Source organism: Parus major, chromosome Z, assembly GCF_001522545.3.
Source record: "Parus major isolate Abel chromosome Z, Parus_major1.1, whole genome shotgun sequence".
NCBI lineage: Eukaryota > Metazoa > Chordata > Aves > Passeriformes > Paridae > Parus > Parus major.
This window is the reverse complement of record NC_031799.1, coordinates 20,959,794-20,980,573: the sequence shown is the minus strand read 5'-3', so window position 1 is coordinate 20,980,573 and position 20,780 is coordinate 20,959,794. Positions and strand designations below refer to the sequence as shown.

The 20,780-nt window shown below is 40.1% G+C and overlaps 2 protein-coding genes across 8 annotated transcripts in view; one reads left to right on the top strand and one right to left on the bottom strand.

The window, feature by feature from the left end:
• CD180 (CD180 molecule) overlaps positions 1-2,015 on the top strand; it is a 162,849-nt gene extending 160,834 nt beyond the window's left edge. The window contains 6 exon segments of the mRNA XM_033520502.1: positions 320-1,043; positions 1,045-1,151; positions 1,153-1,262; positions 1,265-1,331; positions 1,333-1,872; positions 1,874-2,015. Coding sequence (XP_033376393.1) covers positions 320-1,043; positions 1,045-1,151; positions 1,153-1,262; positions 1,265-1,331; positions 1,333-1,872; positions 1,874-2,015 — 1,690 coding nt within the window.
• A 4,391-nt stretch (positions 2,016-6,406) lies between these two features.
• MAST4 (microtubule associated serine/threonine kinase family member 4) overlaps positions 6,407-20,780 on the bottom strand; it is a 279,747-nt gene continuing 265,373 nt past the window's right edge. For 4 of the 7 annotated variants that reach the window (XM_015653494.2, XM_015653495.1, XM_015653500.3 and 1 more), the window contains 9 exons: positions 20,636-20,748; positions 19,529-19,656; positions 19,194-19,426; positions 18,230-18,430; positions 16,789-17,018; positions 14,979-15,101; positions 14,493-14,629; positions 13,530-13,711; positions 8,819-12,696 (listed from right to left, as the gene is read on the bottom strand). In XM_015653494.2, coding sequence (XP_015508980.1) covers positions 8,819-12,696; positions 13,530-13,711; positions 14,493-14,629; positions 14,979-15,101; positions 16,789-17,018; positions 18,230-18,430; positions 19,194-19,426; positions 19,529-19,656; positions 20,636-20,748 — 5,225 coding nt within the window. Of the gene's footprint in view, positions 12,697-13,529; positions 13,712-14,492; positions 14,630-14,978; positions 15,102-16,788; positions 17,019-18,229; positions 18,431-19,193; positions 19,427-19,528; positions 19,657-20,635; positions 20,749-20,780 lie in introns of all 7 variants that reach the window. The other 3 variants (XM_033520373.1, XM_015653490.2, XM_015653499.1) reach the window with 1 other exon arrangement.

Sequence of the window (20,780 nt, the reverse complement as noted above, 5' to 3'; positions counted from 1 at the left end):
GGAAGTGGCCGACTTTTTTTATAGGAAAAGAGATTTTCCTGTTAAGTTAGACATACATTAAATACCTCATGTCTCCTGACTCCCACAAATGCTTCCTCACACCCATCATTTCAGGACAGGTTTTTCTTCTGACTCTGAACTCTGTAATTAAATGTGAACTTAAAAGTACCAGGCAAGCATCACTAAAAAAGACAGACACTTTTACCCTGGTGAAGGCAACAGATCATGGATTTTTACAGATATGAGGTGCATTTTGTGTAATTGCATTACCAGGAGAGTTTGTGAGACTGGCCACTGTGCAGTTTTCTATTGTCTTCTTACGGTGTCAGATCAGCTGAGTGTGTGCCGGGGCCTTTCTCAGCAACAGGCAGCTGAAGACAGTCCTGCTGACCAGAAACCTGCTCATGTTTCTGTCTGACACAGCATTTGCTGGCCCACGTTCCCTGGAGTATCTTAACACAGACAGGAATAACATGTTCTTTATTCTAGTGACAAATCTTGACAGCTTAGGTATCTTCATCTTGCACAGAAACCACATCTCTTCACTGCAGCTTCCTCCCAGCTTTCCCACCCCAAACATCACATGCCTTGGTTTTCAAACAAATGGCATACAAGCAATCACAGCAGCAGATGTCCAAGCTCTGCAGAAGACCAGCTATCTGACTCTCATCCTTAAAGGCAATGACATTACACACGTTGAACCTGGATCTTTTCAGTCCCATTTCTACAGTTTGGACTTGGTGGGCTGTGCTGACATCCCTGGGGTCCTGGCAGGGATACAGAACTCCACAGCCCAGACCCTTTGGCTGGGAACATTTTACAGTGTGGAAAAGGAACTGTACATGAGCCCAGATATTTTACAAGGCCTCTGTAGTTTCTCTGTCAAGGATCTCTATCTGCAGTTATGGCACTTCAGAAATCTGAATGCTGACACATTTCAGTGCTTAACCAGGCTCCAGAAGCTGGACCTAACCCAAACCCACATCCATGCACTGCCCCCTGGCATCAGTGGCATGAGCTTGCTAGAGGAGGAGATAGTTCTCAAATGCAAACTGCTTTGAGCACCTCTGCAACACCAGCTCTGCTGCCTTCCCCTCCCTCACCTGCTTCCACATCAAGGGTAACTCACAGGTTCTGCAACCAGGCTCTGGCAAAGCTTCAACATCTAGATTTAAATCAGAGTCACACTGAAAGTTCTGACTGCTCTAGCAAAAGGCTGAAAGCTTTGAGCAGACTTCATTACCTAAATCTGAGCCACAACACACACTCCCTCTCCAGGACAGTGCTAGCCTAGAGCTGCTGGACTTACTCTTCATTCCTCTCCAAATCAGCTCTTCAGAGTCCTTTCCAAGATCTGCATCTCTAGCAAGTGATGAATCTTTCCTTGTCCCACATTAATACTAGCATTAGTATTAGTATTTTCAAGCATCTCTTTCAGGGCTTGAAAAACCTCATGTTCTTGGATCTTAGTCAAAATAACTTTGAGTTGGGGATCATGCCAAAGGACAAACTGTTCTGACAACTATCCAATTTAGAGGTGCTAATATTATCATCCTGTGAACTGACAGCAATAGGTAACCAAGTATTTCACAACCTCAGGAAGTTACAGCATGTTGACCTGAGTGACAGTAAATTTACTGCATTCAGCACAGATACATTTTCAAATTTCAAGAGTATTTATCTCAAGTGTGCCTATAACAGGATCCACATTGTACCAGGCGACCAGCTAGTGCCCCTGGATGGCCACTGCATAATCAATTTAAGCTACAACCTCCTGGACTGCAGCTGCTCTAAGATTGATTTAATCACCTGTTACAAGCAACTTCTGGATAAAATTGAAAACCCTGAAGGAACAAGGCGCTCTGAACCCAAATTGGGTTCAGCTGGCCACTATCTCACTCTCCTGTGGGAAGGACACGTCAGGAATCATTGCAGTTGTCATGGCTGTTTTATCCTGTAGTGCCATTTTCATTTGGGGTGCTCAGTATTTCAAGCAAAATTACCAGCAATTATAAGTCTAGGATGTAGAAAATATCTACAGCAGCTGTATTAAGATGAAAGACATCTCACTGTTTTTATTTGTGACATGTATTTTCTTAACTTTTGTAATACACCCTCTACCTGTATTAAAACTTTTAGAAAAATAATGAACAAATTAGAATTGAAAAGATAAATTATGACCTGAATCTTGAAAATTAATAACTTACCTTATAGAGGAATCCCAGTGCAACTCAATGGTAGCCCTGTTGTACCAGTACTGTGGCTAATGCAGTTGGAATATCCAACAGCCAAAATACAAACTTCCTTCTCTTTAAGAAAAGAAAACCTAACCACCACCAATACCAAAAAGGAAAACAAGGCAAAAAAAAAAAAACCAAAAAAAAACCCATAAAACCAACCAAACAACCCAAACAAAACTCATCCAAACAAAAAAACCCCAACCAAATTCCACCCTCTATCAAATACTCTTGAAAAGCAGTATTTTATAAGAGCTGGCAGTACCCCACTCTGCTAAAAAAACCAACTAAAACACTACCTGTGTTACAGGTCACATAAGACATGCCTGCAGGACTGGCAGAAACAGCATGTATCACCTCTGTGATTTTTAAAAAATATTTCTTTAAAATATTTTTGATCCTTAGAGAACTCCTGGCCATTGAAATTCTGTCTATTCATCTTTTAGCCTGGGGCAGACCCTGTTCCTGTGCTCTTTTCTAAACTCCACAGTAAGTAAAGACAGAATGATTTTTAACCATAAAAATGTGGATTTGTGGGACTAATCTGTGGGTCTGATACTCTGTTTGCTTGCACAGGGCAAACCCCCTCAGTTCTGACAGATATGAGCCATTCCTTTGCCAGCCTGGAGTGCCTGTTCCTTTCAGCCAAATCCCAGGTGAGAAAACTAGAGGCTGCAAAGGGGGCAGCACACTGGACAAACTCATCCCACAGATGCTCCTGGTGCAAGCAGCTGCTTCACATTGCTTCTGGTGTGTATCCCTGAAGTGAATTCAGGGACAACAATCCCTGCTTCAGTTGGATATGCAACAGCTAGGCAGGAATAAAGACTTATTCATATAAAACCAAATTGTTTTCTCTGCCATCACGTGTGAATAAACCCAGAGCAAGGCATGTATGTGCATTGGACCAAGGATCAAATGGGAGGTTGTCAGGCCTATCCATCTGCCCTGTATCACCATAAAGTCATCTATGTTTCCTCAGAAAACAGGCTTACCCTGATGAATAGGCACAACTTCCCATGCAGGACCCCCACATTCAGCTTCAGCTACTGTCTGAAGGCATTTCCTCAACATTTTCCTCTCTAACATGCTGACTAGCTAAAATTTCAAAGATTCCTGCTGGACTAGAAAGTTTTTGCTCATTCTCAAGAACCCCTAATTGATCTTCTCCAGTAAGAAACACCTCTCATTTGGAAAGGCCCGTTTACCATCTGTTAGCAGAACAGACTCGTGCAGCATGTATTTTTGCAGCTTTCAGATGCCTTTACATCACATACATCACTGCCCCCAGCTTTTCCTCCTCCTGCCTCCACAGCCGCGTGCTGCCCAAGGGCACGCAGGGAGAGATGTTTGCTGTCCAGTTGCCTACAGACACTCCCAGATTTGGCATACTAAAATGTTGCCTCTATACTGCAGGTCCATGTTCCCTGTTTGAGTGTCTGCTGAAGACTCCTCCTGATGCAATGGGCAGGTGCTGTGTTCCAGCTGCCCAACACGGGAGCTGCACGGGCTGCCTGCCCTTCTGCAAGGCCTTGGCTACAGGAGAGACCCGTCCCTGAGCAAACCATGCTGCTCGAGCTGAGCACACCCTGGAGCAAGGCAGGGACATTCCTGAACTCTGCCCAAGGTTCAACGTGCATTTTCCTCTCACTCTGCAAATCCAATTGATTAAATGAGCAACCTCCAATATCTTAAAAATCCAGCATGACTGCCAGTGTATGTTCCACCCAAGGAAAACTGCACATTGGGCTGAAAGGTGTTCTGAAATGTCCTTTTGTTTGGAGAGAATACCAGAGAATGTAACCACCACCAGTTTCTAAAATGCTATCCTGTGTCATGGTGTAAACTCAGGTGTAGACTTCAGTTAAAACTCAGACGTTTGAGAAGGCAGAAGGTGCTTCCTGTGCCATTATATATCTTCACAGAGAGTATTATGGCTTTCTTGCAATCTATCCCTTGCCCCCCATACAACTTGTTTTAGATGACCATATCTTCAGGTGTTCTAATTTTACTCTTTTCTTTACAGTGTCATCTCTGCTCTATTTGCCTGCAAAAACACCATTCATAAGACACTGTGCAAACAATGCTGAACAGCATATGCTGTGTATTTCAAGATACACAAACCCTAAATACAGGGACTGACTATTCCAAAGGAAAATTTCTCTCTGGATATAATACACTAAAATGTCCAGATTATGTACTAAGACTTTGTTAAATTCAAAGATTTAGTCTTCTGGGATTACTTAGTAAGGATACACGGGGAAAGAGGCAATACATTTTTTCTTACAGAACTGTGTACCTAGTCAGTCTCTGATGTGATGATGCACTCTTTTGGCTTCCAGTCATGCCTTTTCTCTCTCATATTTTTCAAATACGTCTATGAAGCCAGAACATAGAGAGAACAAGAGAATTGTCTGAGGTGAATGGTGCCTAAGAAGATTTAGCTTACCACCACCCTAGTTCCTGGACTACACATCCCTGGAAGTCACAGTATGACAGTGGTTGAGTGGGCAAATTTCTACATATGTTGACTTCAAAAAACACACCCTAATGTCACTGGAACATTTTTTAAGTACTCTCTCATTCATTGGTCTTGTCTGTACCTGGAAAAAGAACAGGTGAGGTTCCTTCCCAAACAACCCATACTATACCTGCCTGATCAGACAAAAACAATTGAAATTCTTCTCCCCCAGTAGCAGAAGACATCTTTCCCTACCAAATCCCTTGGACATCCTCTTCCCCTTCAGATCTGCATTTCTTAAGGCATAATGTGCACTAGAGCACAAGCACACCATTACCATCTTCTTACTCTGCAGTCTTTTCAATTCCTTCTGATGCTGCCAAATTTTGCCTCTTGAACTATTATAACCTTTAGCATCTCTTCCTACCCACAGTGGTTGGAACTTCAAGGTCCCTTCCAACCATTCCGTGATTCCTAAACTCATTTCAATCAAATGCATCCTTGGCAGGTACCTGGAAGATTGATTTGGTCAGTTCTACTCCGCTACTATACTACAGTCAATGGAAAGAAAAACTTGCTAACTTAAGGCATGCAGTGGGAAATGCAGCCATACACCCTCAGTATCTTCCTGTCCTGTGATCTTTTCCTTCTGATCTGCCCTTTCAGTTTTGATCCAAATCAAGCTGGACATCCCTGTGAAGTCTTGCAGGCTACATAAGACTGCAAGAAGGAGCCTAAGGGGGGTTAGCAAACTGAGAGTTCAGTGCTGAAGAAGAGAGCTCACATTCCCCTTCAGACCATGGAAGCATTCCCATCCCAGGTAAGGTGAAAAAGTGAAAGTGACAGACCATGACAGATACAACACTGATAACTCGAATCTCCCAACTTTCCCCTTAACACTAACTCCATACACCACCCCTTTCCCCTGGCTCACAACACTCTGGGGGCTCTTTGCCTCTCCTGGCAGAGACAACTGTGCTGTCCACAGCCAGAGACAGCACAGCCAGCAGAGGCATGAGACAGTCAACCCTCAACTCTTGTCATTTCCTTCCCCTCAGCTGCTGGATACTGCTCCTTTTCGCATCACCCCCAACCAGCACACCGGATTTTCAAGACTATCTGCCTTCTGGTGGGCTGCAGCAAATTGGAAAAGTTGGAGGTGAACTGCAGCTTCCCCTCACCTGTATGTTCCAAACAGAGAGAAAAGCAGTAAAAGTGATGCCGTAACACTGCTGCACTTAGTTCTGTGCAGTGGAAAAATACAGAGAAAATAATACAATAATAAAATGTGAACACAAATTCCCAGCTGCTGGGCAGCTCTGCAGAGCTAGGAATAGTGGAACAGTACTTTAATATATGCTCTCCTATAGAATGAATGATGATAGGTCTTTTGCAGGAATGTAGATGTCACATTAAGGGCTACTGCCCGTAGAAGCCGCCAGTCAGGCTATGCCATCCACCACCACACCACAGTTACCTATCCAACAGTGGAGCACAGACACAGCCTAAGATTAGATACTCATGCACACTTCCTCTGTCCCTAGACCAAACTGCATTTCCTCATGCAAAACCCTCCACCAGCACATGCCCTAAAGGGTGCACAGAGCTGGCCCCAAAAACCAACAAAAGTGCCAGCCTCTGAGTACAGCAGAGAAGTGCCTTACATTACAGCAGTGAAAGCAGCTCAAGAAAAATGCAAACACAACAGTTTCATGCTGAATTTTTATTTCAATGTTATGCAACTGCATAAGTATAAATAATTGTGTTCAATATATAACAATTATGACATCCATAAGGAGTTTCTCAGAGAAAATAAGACTGCAAACACTTTATTGCACAGACCCTAACAATTTTTTTTTTAACTTTTAATATTTTTTTTGTAAGCTGAGAAATCTACTGCAAGAAATCTACAAAAGAACACATCAGATCTATAATCACATTAAGACTGACCAAGAAGAACACAGGCAGGAGGATCTCTAACAGCTCACTTATAAGGTAAACACCAACAAACAGTTACTACATAAACACAAGCTTATGCACTGTTACACTTCCAAAATGCAAAGAACTTATTTGTCAGAAGTGATAATACAAAATATTCATAAAGGTATACTGTAAACAAAAGCTAGATGTGTTTTAAAAGAAACAAGAGGATAGTTGAAAAAATGCAGAGACTGTAAACTAGGAAATATCTCCCAGACAGAAATGTTATTTTGAAGTGCATTAGCATTTATTTTGTATTAACTGCTAAAGCACAGATGAACTGTAAATGTTGAGACCATTTTATTTTAAGACTTCTCAAAAATTATTATCCACTGCTTACTAGCTCCTTTCTGAATGCATTCAAAGCAGTATGAATGTACTAGTGCCGCATGAAAATTAAGGAGTTGTTTGTGATATTGGATTTTCCTTACAGGTTTGCTGTAATCCAAATTGACAAATCAGTATAATGAAGTTTTCAGCAGAGGGAAATGAATTCTGCACACTGTCTGTTGTCACACAAGTCTCCAAGTCAAGATTACACTGTGCTTTTATGAAAAATTTTCTAGCTTTTGAGACAGAAAGACAAACCATAAGCATTGGTGAAAAACATAGGGGCCTAGCTCTACTGTGGTTACAGAAAACAGAAATAAGCAAAACGACCATTCTATTGATCCCCAATTATTAAAACCCATGCGCCTGCAAGGGTATTTCGTAGTGCTTCTGTACATGTTTCAAATTTTACCTTTCATCCCTCAAAACAAGCTAAATACTCCACACAAAAATGATCAAAGTCTACATGTTCCACTGTATACAAAATTTAAATAAGGCTTAGCAAAAGTAAAAAGACAGTAACATTCTAGCACCAAATAGCTCCAACAAGTTCCTTTGTTAAAAAATGCTTCTTTTATAATTACAGTATTGAATTTTTTTTGCATACAAATGAAAAGATTATGTTATGAAATGTATGGAGCTACTCAATGCATTTCAAAATGAATATGAAACCCAGGATTACTTGCTAAAAACAGCAAGTTAGGTCTACAACATAAGGCCCCGGCTATGCATTAAAATGTGTCAGATAGCCTAAACTTTTTTGAAGATATGATACTGAAGTTTATTTTTCTTTTTTACCTTACTTGTCATAAAATAGAAAACAGCTACCAGTTTTATGACACTAATTAAACAGACCTCTATGCTGTAATATGTATTCTCTAAATGAATTAAGAACAGGGATGAAAATACAAGTACTACCAATCATGTGCTTATACTTGTGCCTCACACTGTAAGGGCCTGAATTTAAAAAAGCTCAAGGAACTCGAGAGGATTGCAGCAAAAACTGAGCACATGGCATGTGCTTCAGAATTTCAGCCTTGTCTGAGGTGAAAGTCACACAATACACTCCCAAGAGACAAGACAAGAACCATCATTTCACCAGAGAACGCGACTCTTGCTGGGATGCCCTGATAATTAAGTGGTCTTTCCATTGCTTTAAGGACATCTACTCTAGTCAGACTTTGTGCAGCAGGGAAATGCAGTTATTTCTTGGTTTAGATCTGGTGAAGCAGTCAGCCAAGTACAGTACTATCAAAATCAGATTATTAAAAATACATGTAAAAACTCACAATAGGTCACCATATTATTCTGTACTAGTGTTTTTTTTAGTCTCTACCTAGTTTTAGTAAGTAAAAATGTGGCCTGTTTTGTTTTTGTCAGACCAATGCTTGTGCATGTCCGTGCCAGGTCTGAATTTTAGTAATTTGGTTTCATATTCGAGTATGGCAAATACTTGGCAAAGCAACTACCTTAAAAAGGGAAAGAGTAAACAACGCAACCAGCAGCAAAGTATATATGCTACATTCAAACCCCAAACACATTGCTAAGTATTTACAGAAGAAGTATTTTTAACAGCTCTAGGCTGTAAAGGTATTTTTGTACAAATACTATGTGGTAACAGTTTTACCGGTTACAATTGGAAAGGCATTTTGAAAAAAAGTCCTCTCTTTACATATCCCCTTGTATTGTTTCTTCAGTGACATGAAAGCTTTGCCGCACAAAGACATGACACAGTGCTGGTTTAAAGGCAGTACAACATATTGAAATTGTTTCAGCTAGTGTTGAATTCACACTTGCCAGGTCTTAAGAGTTAACACGTTTTTTTGTGAGCACTGCTCCGTGAAACTTCCTTTCCTCGACGCTGCCGAACTGAGTCTTTGTCATCTGAAAGTGCGCTAGGGCGGTCAGGTGTGGCTGCTGACCTAGATAAATCTTTACTTACATTCTGTTTTCTTGAAGCAGACTGCTGAGTCAGAACAGCATCTTTTCCCTTTACATCCACAGTGTTAACGAAAAGAGGCTTTTCTTGATTTCCAGGTTTCCCCCCAAGGTTTGAAGCAGGGTGGTGGGCTTCTGCTACAACAGCGGCACTGTGCAAGGCCATCAGTGAAACACTCTTAGTCATTTCTGCCTTACTACTCCCTGTGGAAGAGGTGTTTTTCTTATTTAGTTCCTTGCAAGTTGCAGGAAGCTCTGATGAGCCTGGTTTAACCTTTGCTGAAGATGCATCACTTTTGGCTGAAGACAAAACAGATACTTCCTGTCTACATTCAGAGAAATTGGATGAACAAGTCAGCGGCTTTCCTGGTGTGGCAGTCACACGACAAGAACTTTGCCCACTGGCAGCCGGCAGATGTTTTATTGCAGTCTGCTTGTTTGCATCCTCTGGCTGTTTCTGATTAACTTGTCCCTTCCCTTTCATATCATGAGAGACTTTGCTACTTGCTGTCACTTTTTCTGCTCCTTTCCCTCTAACGTCACAGGTTGTGAGACAAAGGGTAGGCTCTACTTTCCCACTGTCAAGCTGAACGTAAAGTGCGTCAGTGCATATTTTTCCTTCAGGTCTTTTGTCTGCAGTGATCATCTCGTTATTAGGACTTCTGTCTGTCTCTTTGTTCAGCAAGAGACAGTCTTTCACAGTGGAAATCTTTGGAGCAGCGGTTTGTTTTTCACTGAAACGAAGTTGCTTTTGATCAGCAGACTCCCCCAAACCTGCTGCATCTTGCCTCTGCATCTGTTTAGAACTCTCTGGGCCTGCTGGTAGTGGGCCAACAGCAGAGGATCTGGGTTTGGTGTCAGGGGCTGTGGTGCTCATTTGGAGAGTGGTGACTGAGCCATGGTCCAAACCCACAGGCCTTTCAGCTTGAACATGTTCATTGTTGATTCTTCTTGAAGAGCCTGAAGTGGGAGAAAGGTGATCTAGGACACTTTTACTGACATGTTTTCCATCCTTCCTGGAGCTGGTAGACAACTGACTAACAATTTCTTTTTCTTTTATGGTTGGAGCACATGGTTTTTGTGACAATGTCTGTTTATCCAAGGACTTAGGCTTGTAGGAACTTGTATCAGAGGCTGGCCTGGGTTTATTACTGCTGCTTTCCACACAGGTGGCAGCAGGCTTCACATGTTCTTGAACCCCTACATGCACTTCAATAGTGCTATGTCTGCTTACTGCCTCTTTCAGAGCAGGGGAGCTTGAACTACTAAGCTGCAGCCGAGGAACTTCGCTGGACTGATCTCTCTCACTAGTTTGAAGCCTTGTATCGGTGAAGGACTTCTGATCTTTCTTTCCCACATCTTTAGCACTGTCCTTCTGCACAAAGGAAACTGGTGCAGACTTCTCAGTTTTGTGATCACAATCTCTTGAGGGTTGCACAGGCCATTTGGCTGGAAGAGCATCACTCTTTGCCTCTGTGATAACTTTCTTAGACTCAGCTTTCTGCTTGGTTATGTCCTTTTCCATAAAACATTTAGAAACACTGCTGTCATCCTTGCCTAGCTGTTTCAGTGATTCTCTGCCATCCTTAGGTTGTGCCTTGGGGCCAGCTGACTGCATTTTTCCTTGCATCTCAGGTGGAATGGCAAAATCAGCACAACTTTTTTCATTGCTCTTGGAGCAGGTTGTTATCAGGACATCTGAGACAGAAACCTTCAGAGATGACTCCCTGATCACTTCCACCTTTGCAGGGATAGGCTCACAACCTCTCTGGGTTACTGGCTGTTTGACAGGCAACTCCTTCTGCGTTTGCTTCTCTTTTCCTACAGTTTTTTCAAGAGTGCTTTGGCCAGCAGAAGGTTTGGAATATGTTTGAGTAGTTTTAAGACTCTGACTTTGAGTAACACAAGACTTTACCTCCATTGAATGGGCCTTTTGTTTTGAAGGGGAGGTATCTTTCTTCTGAACAGCTTCAACAACAGAAATACTGCCTTTAGTGGCTGGACTAGAAACCTTTTTCTCTGTCACTGCTTCTGTAGCCACAGGGATAAGTGGTGGATTTGGAGAACTCTTGCATACTTGTAGAACCTGAGGCTCTGCTGTGTTGACTTTGCCACATTTTGGGTAGCTTAACAACTGCTCTTTCTGAGAGATCATTTCTGCCTTCCCACCAGTTCCTTGCAGCACTGGGGGTTTAGGAGATCCCCCATCACTGCTGGTGCTCTGTCCTTCTGGCAGCACACACAGAGGTAGTTCAGTCTTTGAAGCCTGCGGCCCAGAAAGTAATGCAATGTCTAGCGTGCCTTCTATTGGCTTCAGACAGGAAACAGACCTCCCATCAAGTTTATATTCTGAAGGACTTTTTCTGACAGGAGCTTCAGTTGAAATAAGGGCTGATTTTTCCACGCTCATGTCTGCTCGGCCACTCAAGGTCTTGAGAGGAACAAAAGAAACTGAGTTAATCTGAGTAGCATGTGCACTGCCAATAAATGCCCTACCATCTGCAACTGCAGTGGAGTCCTGCTGTATGTTTACGGGTCTGCCTGTACTAAGTTGAAGGCATTCATGAACGTTAGACGTCATCTTAGGTTTCAGCACTGGACAGACACTGTCATCTTTTTCTTCAATAGACATTTTCTTTCTGAGATAATCAATATTTGCAAGTTTACCATCTAGTCTTTCAAATTTGACAAATTCTTTTGTTGGTAAAATTTTATCTGTGTTTTCTCCCTTTCCATTTAGCATCTTGTCAGAGGACTGAGGTAGCACATCTTGCAGGGTACATGAAGGCGAAATTCTTTTGAAGTCATAAGAAATATGACTGAGTTCATTAGGGGGAGGCCCATGACACAACATCTGTGCATCTAAAGCAACACTATCGTTTGATCTCAAGTTTGCATTCTTTTGAAGGGTATCTTTCAGTATGCCACCAGATGACTGGGTCTCCACAGTAACAATTTTAGTTTCAAACTGGTTTGATCTTTCTAATACCTTCTGGAATGCTTTTTTGTCTCTTTCTTCCAGCCTTAACGTATTGGGATTTTCTGGTTCACTGCTAGGTTCGTGTATAGCAGCATTTGCTTTTTCAGCAAAATCTTGCTTTTTCATAACTACCTTGACCTTCAGCTTCTCCCTGTCTAGCTCATCAATGGACTCCTGTCTACCCAATTTTCGGGAGATGGGTCGTTTCAAGCATCCCTGCTCTGCAGGCCTGACTCGTGTGAGTGATGGTACATCGCATACATTCTCCTCCAAGCTCTGAAGAGTTACCTCTCTTTGAGACAATTCTCTATTCACTTCTTCCTGGGTCACTTCCAGACTGTGTTTTCGTGAACATAAGTGCTTTTTATCACTTCCGTAAGAGGGTGCAAGTTTCTCTTCAGACTGGACTCTCTTTAACAGTGGAGATCTTGGTGGCTCTGCACTCTTTGGCCTGACAATATGCCTCACAATAGTAGGAGGTGAGTGCATTTTGCTAGGAAAAGACTGAGCTATTTTTGTATTTCCAATTGAATGTCCCAGCAATGGTGATGGAGACCTCTGAGGAGATGTTGGCTGGGGTGTTGGAGAAGGTGTCCGTGCAAGAGGAGAAAGGGGAATGCTGCCAGCTGACTTGCGCCTTCCTGATCTGTATCTTTGCCCACCAAGCTTTGGACCCAAGCCATGAAGAGTGCTGGGTCTTATGTGCCCTGAACCAGCTGGAGAATTGGGAGCACTGGAACTTGGGGAGCTACTCTGGGAAGAGTTAGTACCTACAAAAAGAACAAAGAAACAAGAAAGCAAACATAAGATTAGCACGACTGTTTCAGTCTTGTCTAAATGCTCAGTGAGAAAACACAACAAAGTCTCTATGCTGTCTCCCACCACAGTATTCCAAAATCTAGAAGGTTTTAAAGTGCAAAAGGTTTTAGGTTTTAAAGTGCAAAACTTGCATGATTCCAATTACATCTGCTGTTTCTCCCTTTCTCTCTCTTCCATCATCCCCTTTAAGTTATCTCTTGCTTCTACTCAAATAGAATAACTAATGCTTTCTGACACTTCAAAGAAATGATCAAGGCTTTCCAGATAATTTACCTTTGCCAAGGGATTATACAATAGCAGTCAATTCTAGTACACACTAGAATTGTGACAGAAGTAAAAAAGGAAAAAGGGGCAGGCTTTTAGGAGTCAGAAAGATGCATATTTCAGAACTTGACTAATCTTTTCAGCAATAAATCTGCACTCATGAGTGCCATCCCAGTTCCATTATGTAGCAACTTTTACCTCAGTTTCACTCTTACCATGTAGCCTCTGTTAGGTAAAATTCTCTTTTTTGCTGGGACTCTTTATTACTCATTTTTCAGCCACTGGACTAAGATTTAAACACCAGGACAATCTAAGAGATAATTGCTTTTTAGGTGCTTCTGTATCATAAAAACACCTGTTTTGCAGGAATCAGGAATCTGTTTCCTTTTGCCAGACAGAAAACAGTTGTTCTATGATTATGCTTGTCAGAGCTGACTGCTCTTAGGAGAGTCTATCAGATCTGTGGGGCCTCACAAAATGTACAGTTCTTTTCCTCTGCTCTCCACTGCTTCACACTCACCTGATGGAAAATCAGGAGTGGAACGGTAGCTTGGGGTAGGAGATCTAGGAGATAAGCTGTGAGTTGGAGACCCAGGCAAGCTCTCCCCTGAAGAAAGTGATCGGTTCAGGCAGGAAAAACTTCTGCTTGTATGAAGAAGAGGTGAGGGTTGCTTTGCCAGCTTCTTGAAGAGAGATCTTCTCCTTGTGTGAGAAAAACACAGCATCAACCACAAGTTAAGGTGAACAGAAGATACTGTTACTATGAGATACTGACACTATGAGAATACTGAATCTATCTTGACATGAAAGCAAACCACACTGCAGGCTGTGAACTTTAGAAAACATCCTGATTCGCTAACAGGTGGAATAGACACTGTAACTAATTTTATTCACACTAAAATTTACTCAGTATATTTCAGAAGAACGATTACCTCCTTATGAGTATAAATCTTTATTTTCTTAGTTTAGCAACCTATCAAAACTGAAGAAATACCTATAAAGTACTAGCAATGTATTAATAAAATACACATGAAATTAAATACATAATATATATACATATTATATAAATAATATGCAATATGTATAAATAAATACATATGTTTATATATATATGTTTATATTATGTTTAATAATTGTGTTTATATGTTTATAATGTTTATATGTTTATAATGTTTAAAATACATATAAAATTAAAAACACTCATAAGCATTAGCTCTAGAAAGTTTAACTAAAGAAGTGCAAAATGATACAGTTAAGCCAAATTAAGATGCAAACTCAGTTATTCACTAATTTTAAAGGCTATTTTAGCAGATCTAGTTTAGGCAAAACAAGATTTGGAAAGCCAGAGAATCTCAGAAAGTAAGTCAGAAATACAGAAGATGAGAGAAAACTGTATTAACTTCATATTTTAAGCTTATTGTAATGTACAGACATACACACAAACAAAGAAATGCCTTCACTGTGAAAGAAATGGATTACTCACCTCTCTAAACTCTCCTTCTTCTTGGTCTTCTTGCTGCGCCTAACCATCCGGCTCCTGTAGCTGTTCCGCCTGGCAGGTCCTGTCTTGATTGAAGTGTTTTCAAAAGGAGTGGTCATTACTGAGACTTTGTTGCCACTCTGCCAACACGAAGGAAGAAACTTTAAGTGCGAGTAACACAGGAGTAATACAAGAAGACTTTGCCTTAAACTGAATCTACACCATACAGGTGTACAATGAGAATGAACTCCAGAATAAGAGGTGTTTTTGGACAGAACCCTATGCACTATTCTATTTAGAGAAATTAAAATCATAGCACAGTATATGAAAGTCATTGGCCTGTCTCCAGATCAGTGGCAATAGAAGCTTAGAGTTTGTAATTCTAAGAACAATAAAATCTAGTAACTAATCTCAAGAAAACAAACATAACCCCACCATCGTTGGTGAAAAGAAGCAATCACTTTAGCATTCCAGCTGTCCAAGAGTTACCTTTAACAACAATTCAATGACTTCTGTATGAACAAGACCATGCACTGGCTCTCCATTGATGTGAGTAATCAGGTCTCCAGCTTTTAAACCTGCTTGGTAAGCTGCACCTCCTTCTTCCACATTCTGAAAAAGAGAGAGGAAGAGAATATACACAAAATGAAATCCAAACCAGGTGGCAGTGAAGAAACTTACAGATACTAAGTTATATAAAGGAAGAAGAGAAGAAAAATACATTCAGCTCTTTCACCATCCCTTACTTACTCAAACTTTATATTTAGGTGGGGCCTGGAGTGGTTTCAAAGCTCACTAAAACACTGCTGGTTGCTATGGGTATTAAGTAAGCTCTGTAAAAGAGGGAGTTTTCATGCATAGTAAGAAGGGGTAGTTCACTACCCACTGCAGCATTTCAGAACCTAGTGAAGATTTTTAGCATCTGACAATGAGAAACACCAATGTAATTAAGATAATGGTCACATGCAGTACTCCAATCACAATAAAAATTAACTCTACCATATGGTTAAGGATCATTTCTGTTTGGTTCAAATTCACCAGGCTTCCCATTAGAGGGGCTGGTGCACATAAAAGTGACAAAGGACCAGAACTAACTAAATTGAAAAATATTTTGAAGGTGGTTTAAATAATTTGTTATATTTTTAAATGAGTTTTTTAAGGCATGCAGATACTACTGAAGACTACAGAGCTAACAGAGGTAAACAACAAACTTAAAATACTCTAAAAAAACCCCAAGGTTTAACTTCTACTGCAATATATTATTTTAGCCCCTGGCTTTCACTGGTGTGGAGTTACACTAGTGGCAAGAAATACTTTTTAAATTTATTCCATTAACCACCAAATGTACCAAGTTCTCCAGATTTAATGTTCCTGATGGATTAATAGGTCTAAGGGGTAAACAATACTAATAAAAAAATGAGGAATACCCTACATCAGCACTGCTCCTTCAAATTCTACAATACATATTTAAAACTAAGCAGTGTACAAACTTAAAGGCCTTTGATAAATTTGTAATAATTTTTAGGGTAGTTTAAATAATGTATATACACATACTTTTAAGTATGTGTAATTTATACAATATATAAAATATTTTTTTACCAGCATAAATTATATAATAAATGTATATATATGTACACAAGGATATAATTACTTTGCAATTAAAGAGGCTGACAATCAAAGAATTGCTTTAGCCTCTCTCCCACTGTGTAGTGAGGAGAGGATGAAAAATACACGATTTATTCAATACAGTCAATCTTTTACCTGTGCCATACTAACCTCAAAAGTATTCACAATTCCAAACAATCAGCACATTTCTACACAAGAGAAAATCAGTGCTTGAGATCATCTTACTAGCAAAGAACTGCTGACTTTCATTAATCCCTTCATTGATGTAGTTTAATGAAACTCCACTATTTTTCAACAATTTCTCTTTACAACCTCCTACATTTGCAGATCCTAACCCAAATCAAAGAAGGTCTGCACCAAGCCTTTGGTCTTCAAAGACATAGTACTCTGAACCCAAGACACTGTTTTTCAAAACTGACAAACTTGCGAAAAGTTAAAGTTGCAGAAGTTCAGCATCACATTTAGATAATGCTTCTGCCAAAGACAGTTTGTTGTCTTCCTTACAGAGAATACTGCTCTTGTGTAGAGGCAGAATCTCATTCTAAGAAAAACTCCTTGGCATATCATTGTAATTTACACAATTGTCACCATCGAGATTACACGGGTACAAAAAAGCGACTCCATCATTATATTCTGTGGCCCTGGGTCAGCAAGAAAACATGTCTTATCTTACCCAAACAATGTGGTGCACAGTGTAGATATCGCTGTCACCCACGTAAACCCTGATTGCGCGGATGGTAAAACCATACTTTTTTCCTGAACTGTGAATTACAATTGGCTGATGAGAACTTGCAGCAGCAATTGATGAATCACGGCTGGGAGATGAATCTCGGGATGATGAAAGGTCCGATGATAGAGAATGAGGAGACATAGGACTTCCCAAAGGAGAAACACCAAACACATCTAGAAAAAAAAAAAATCTGCCTATTACACTGTGAGCACACACAAATTTTGTTAAGCTTAATCATATCTTTGTATTAAAATACACCATTGTCTTTGTCTAAACAGCCTCTCCTCCTCGCCTGGTGTGCATATTAGTAAGAAGTTCAACAACGAGATATTAGAATTTAATTATTTTTCCTGAAGTGTAAACTGTATTGTTTAATGCAAGGGTTGGTTTGCCAGATGTAGAGTGCTTTCTCCTTTTGCACAAGAAACTCAGCAAAAATTCTCAGCCTTTTCCTGGCAAACACTGGTGAAAAGAAAATCAGAGTAGGGTAGAAAATGTTATTATGAGTATACCCAAAATCATTCAGCAAGTAATTCAGCAATGCTTAAAAAACTGCTAGTTGTTTTCTTGGTTTCAGTTATATATAAAAAGAGATAAAGACTACTGCAATTAAACCACAGTATCTGCAGGGTACCTGGTCCAGTAACTTAGTATTTGTAGAAACAGGGCTCCATTGCTATATTCTGCTACATCATATAAAGACCACAAGAGTTTCTTGCAACACCACCAACTCCAACTTTGTTTTATTTTATTGTTTTGAACGCACTATGTGCTCATGTTTGTGCAAATGTGAATACAATTGCAGCATTTTGGACTTCAGTTCTGAACAACAAGAAAGCAAAGCACCAATCTTTCATGTGAAAACACTCAATATTAGTGTTATACATTCACCTACAGCAATATTTCTGGCTCCAAATTTTGAGCATTTAATCTAAGTCAGTGTAATACAAGTAGAACACTCCCTGCTATTTCTATTTTTGTGACACTCCTGTTTATTAGCTTTTCTTATGGGGGATGAGAGACAACTAGTTATATGCTGCTCTAACAAATACCTTTTTTTGTGAGCTAGTTAAAACTTAATCTACAGCCCTACTGTCAGATGGACCAAGGACTGAAGTTGCATCCTGACATGCAAACTCAAGGTCAAACAGGGTGATCACCATTAAGCTGCATTTTTGCCCATCAGAGAAGGCCCCTCTGCTGCACTGTGAGCACCATAACTTGCTGACAAGATTGCACTGACTAGTCACGCACGTGAGCAAGAGAAACAAAAAAGAGCGACACAGAATCAATTCTGGACTATACAGAATCTTGCATATTCAACATAAGCCTTCATAATATTGCATAAATCATTAACATTTCAACTATAAGTATTTATCTCTACCTCCTGGGATCATGAGGGACAAAGCACTTGCAGAAAGGGACTTTGTGACTTTTCCAGAGATCTTCTTTTTCTCTGTGCTTTCCAATCGCTGTCGAGCCATGTGAGATGCAACTTCACCAGCTGGCTTTGAGGAGTTATCTGTACTGTCCACACTCTCACTTCTTCCATTTATTTGATCTAAGTGCTCTGAGAAACTGCCAACTGTACAAAGAAGGAGGGAATTGAGGGGAAAAAAAGATTGAGGGAAACTGAGTATCATTTTTTTATGGACCACAGAAAAAATGAATTGCACTTAAATGTAACTGGTTAAGTGTAAGAAGAGGATCACACGGTCTGAGGTACCACTGCAACTGCTGTGTTACCCATTACAGGTGTTGGCCTGGGGGACAAGCAAGACTTGGGATACAGCACAATCAACATCAAGTTTTTACACAGGGAAGGAGATGGATGACCCTGAGGGAATTTTTTTTCTCCAGGAACAGAAAGGAGGGAGGGGGACTACATGGGAAATCAAGAGCTTGGGAATAGAATGCTGTATCTTGAAAAAACTCCGTGAGATACAAAAGAGAAATAAGCTGAAGACTGGTAGATGTGTAGATAAGAAACTAAGGCCCTAGAGTCAACTAAAATGCAACAGGTGTTTGAGCAGGGAGATTATGTTCAAATGAATTAAGTATGGTTTGCAACACTTCCTCCCAGATTTGTAATGACCGAAGTGACTTTCACAAGTCAAAGAAAATCCTCTCAATTCTGAAAGGTGTACATCACAGAGAAGTCTTAATTAAAAACACACAATGTGTAGTAAAGTGTTAGATCTAATCTGATCCCAGATCCCTCCTGGGACATCTGTTTTTAAAAGCAGATCTGAAATGCCTGACTTCTAAATCTCTAAGTGTTACTGCCACAAGACGGTGATCTGCAACTGTTTGTAGTATCATCAGTCAAGACATCCATCGCAAACTACCTGATAGTGTGGAGCTGCTGATTGTACTTGCTGGAGTGGTTACTTCAGGTTCATCTTGCACTACTTCATCGCTCACAAATGCAGACTTTTCCTGCTCCTCCCGGGGTCCCCGTGAGCTGGTGGCATCATCCTGCTCTCCTTCGGCTGATATGGACAATTTTGGAAGCAAACCAGAAGTGCGTTGCTGCCGGCTACTGTCAGTCTCAGATGAGATGGATGTAGATATTTGCTGTCTGCATGAAAAAAAAGCAAACTCTCATGCAATTAATGAAATGAGGAGGCCTGCTACCTTGCAATCAGGATGTAGATGACTTGCTGTACATCCTTCTACTTACATTTCAGAATATTCTGAACTCCAGCTTAAAGATTCCACAGAGGGCAAGGCTACATTTTTTGTTTTGTCTCCTGCATCTTCCTTTTCTTCACCTTGAATTTGAGCAACTCGATCTATACTACTGAAGACCTATTACAGGAAAAAATTTAAAAAAAAATAAATCAAAAAATCAAAAACCACCCCCCCCCAAAAAAAAAATCGAGTCATCACCAACATATTTGATATTTAAAAAAGATAAGGATCTACTATTCTATGATTTTAAATGCTTATACAGTATTTCAGAGTGCAAACTTCGAATTCCCAACAGTTCATGTCCTTAAAATTATTTCTTGGCTCCTCATGTATGGGTACACAAATAGAGACTCTTCTCATTATGAATTTATCAGCTTTTTCCTCATATCAAAGTATGAACCAAGACAGTAAAGGCAAAATCCTGGGTGTTCTCTTCCATTATTTCCTGCCAGTTCACCTCAACCATATTGCCTGAGCAAGTCCACTCTTCTCCTATCCATCTCTGATCAGCAGTAATTAATCATCTCAGCTACTGGAGCTATCTTAGCTACTAGAGCATACTTTTATATAAAACTTTTCGGAAGTTTTACCTTCAATTCAGAGCATTCAAATAATTCCCTCAAATCTATATTTCTCCATGACTGGAACACATGCTAACCATTGCCTTGCATTTTCCTTTGGTTTAATGTCATTAAATTAATACCTACTACATGGTAGTACTGTAGTATTTCTTAAGTTATCACCCACAAGATACACAGGACACAAGTGGAGCAACATGAAAACTATGTATAAAAAAAACAATGCAAAGAACATGTATTAGCATTTAACAGAACATTTCCTTGACCCTTTCTGTTATGCTCAGTCTTCTGCAAAAAAATAACATTGTATTTACATAATTTTCCATTAGTATCTTAAAGATTCAAAAAAGTAACTTTTATACACAATCTTCCCATATTTTGATTTAATGGTATTCATTGTATTCTTGTTCAGTTCCAGTTAACTTTATAGCTTCCTGTGAAAAAAAGGCCCTATATTTCTTCTTTATTTCCAAAATTTGCAAAAGTACAACAATAAGATTACAGAAATTTTTACTCACTTTTGAAAATCTGTGTGAACATGAGGAAAACTGTCTTATCTCTAAATTAAAATCTTCATCATTAGTATCGTCTTCTTCCTCAGTTTCCATATGGTGGTATTTCTCAGAACGAGCTACAGACAAGGGTAATGAAAGATCTGAATTT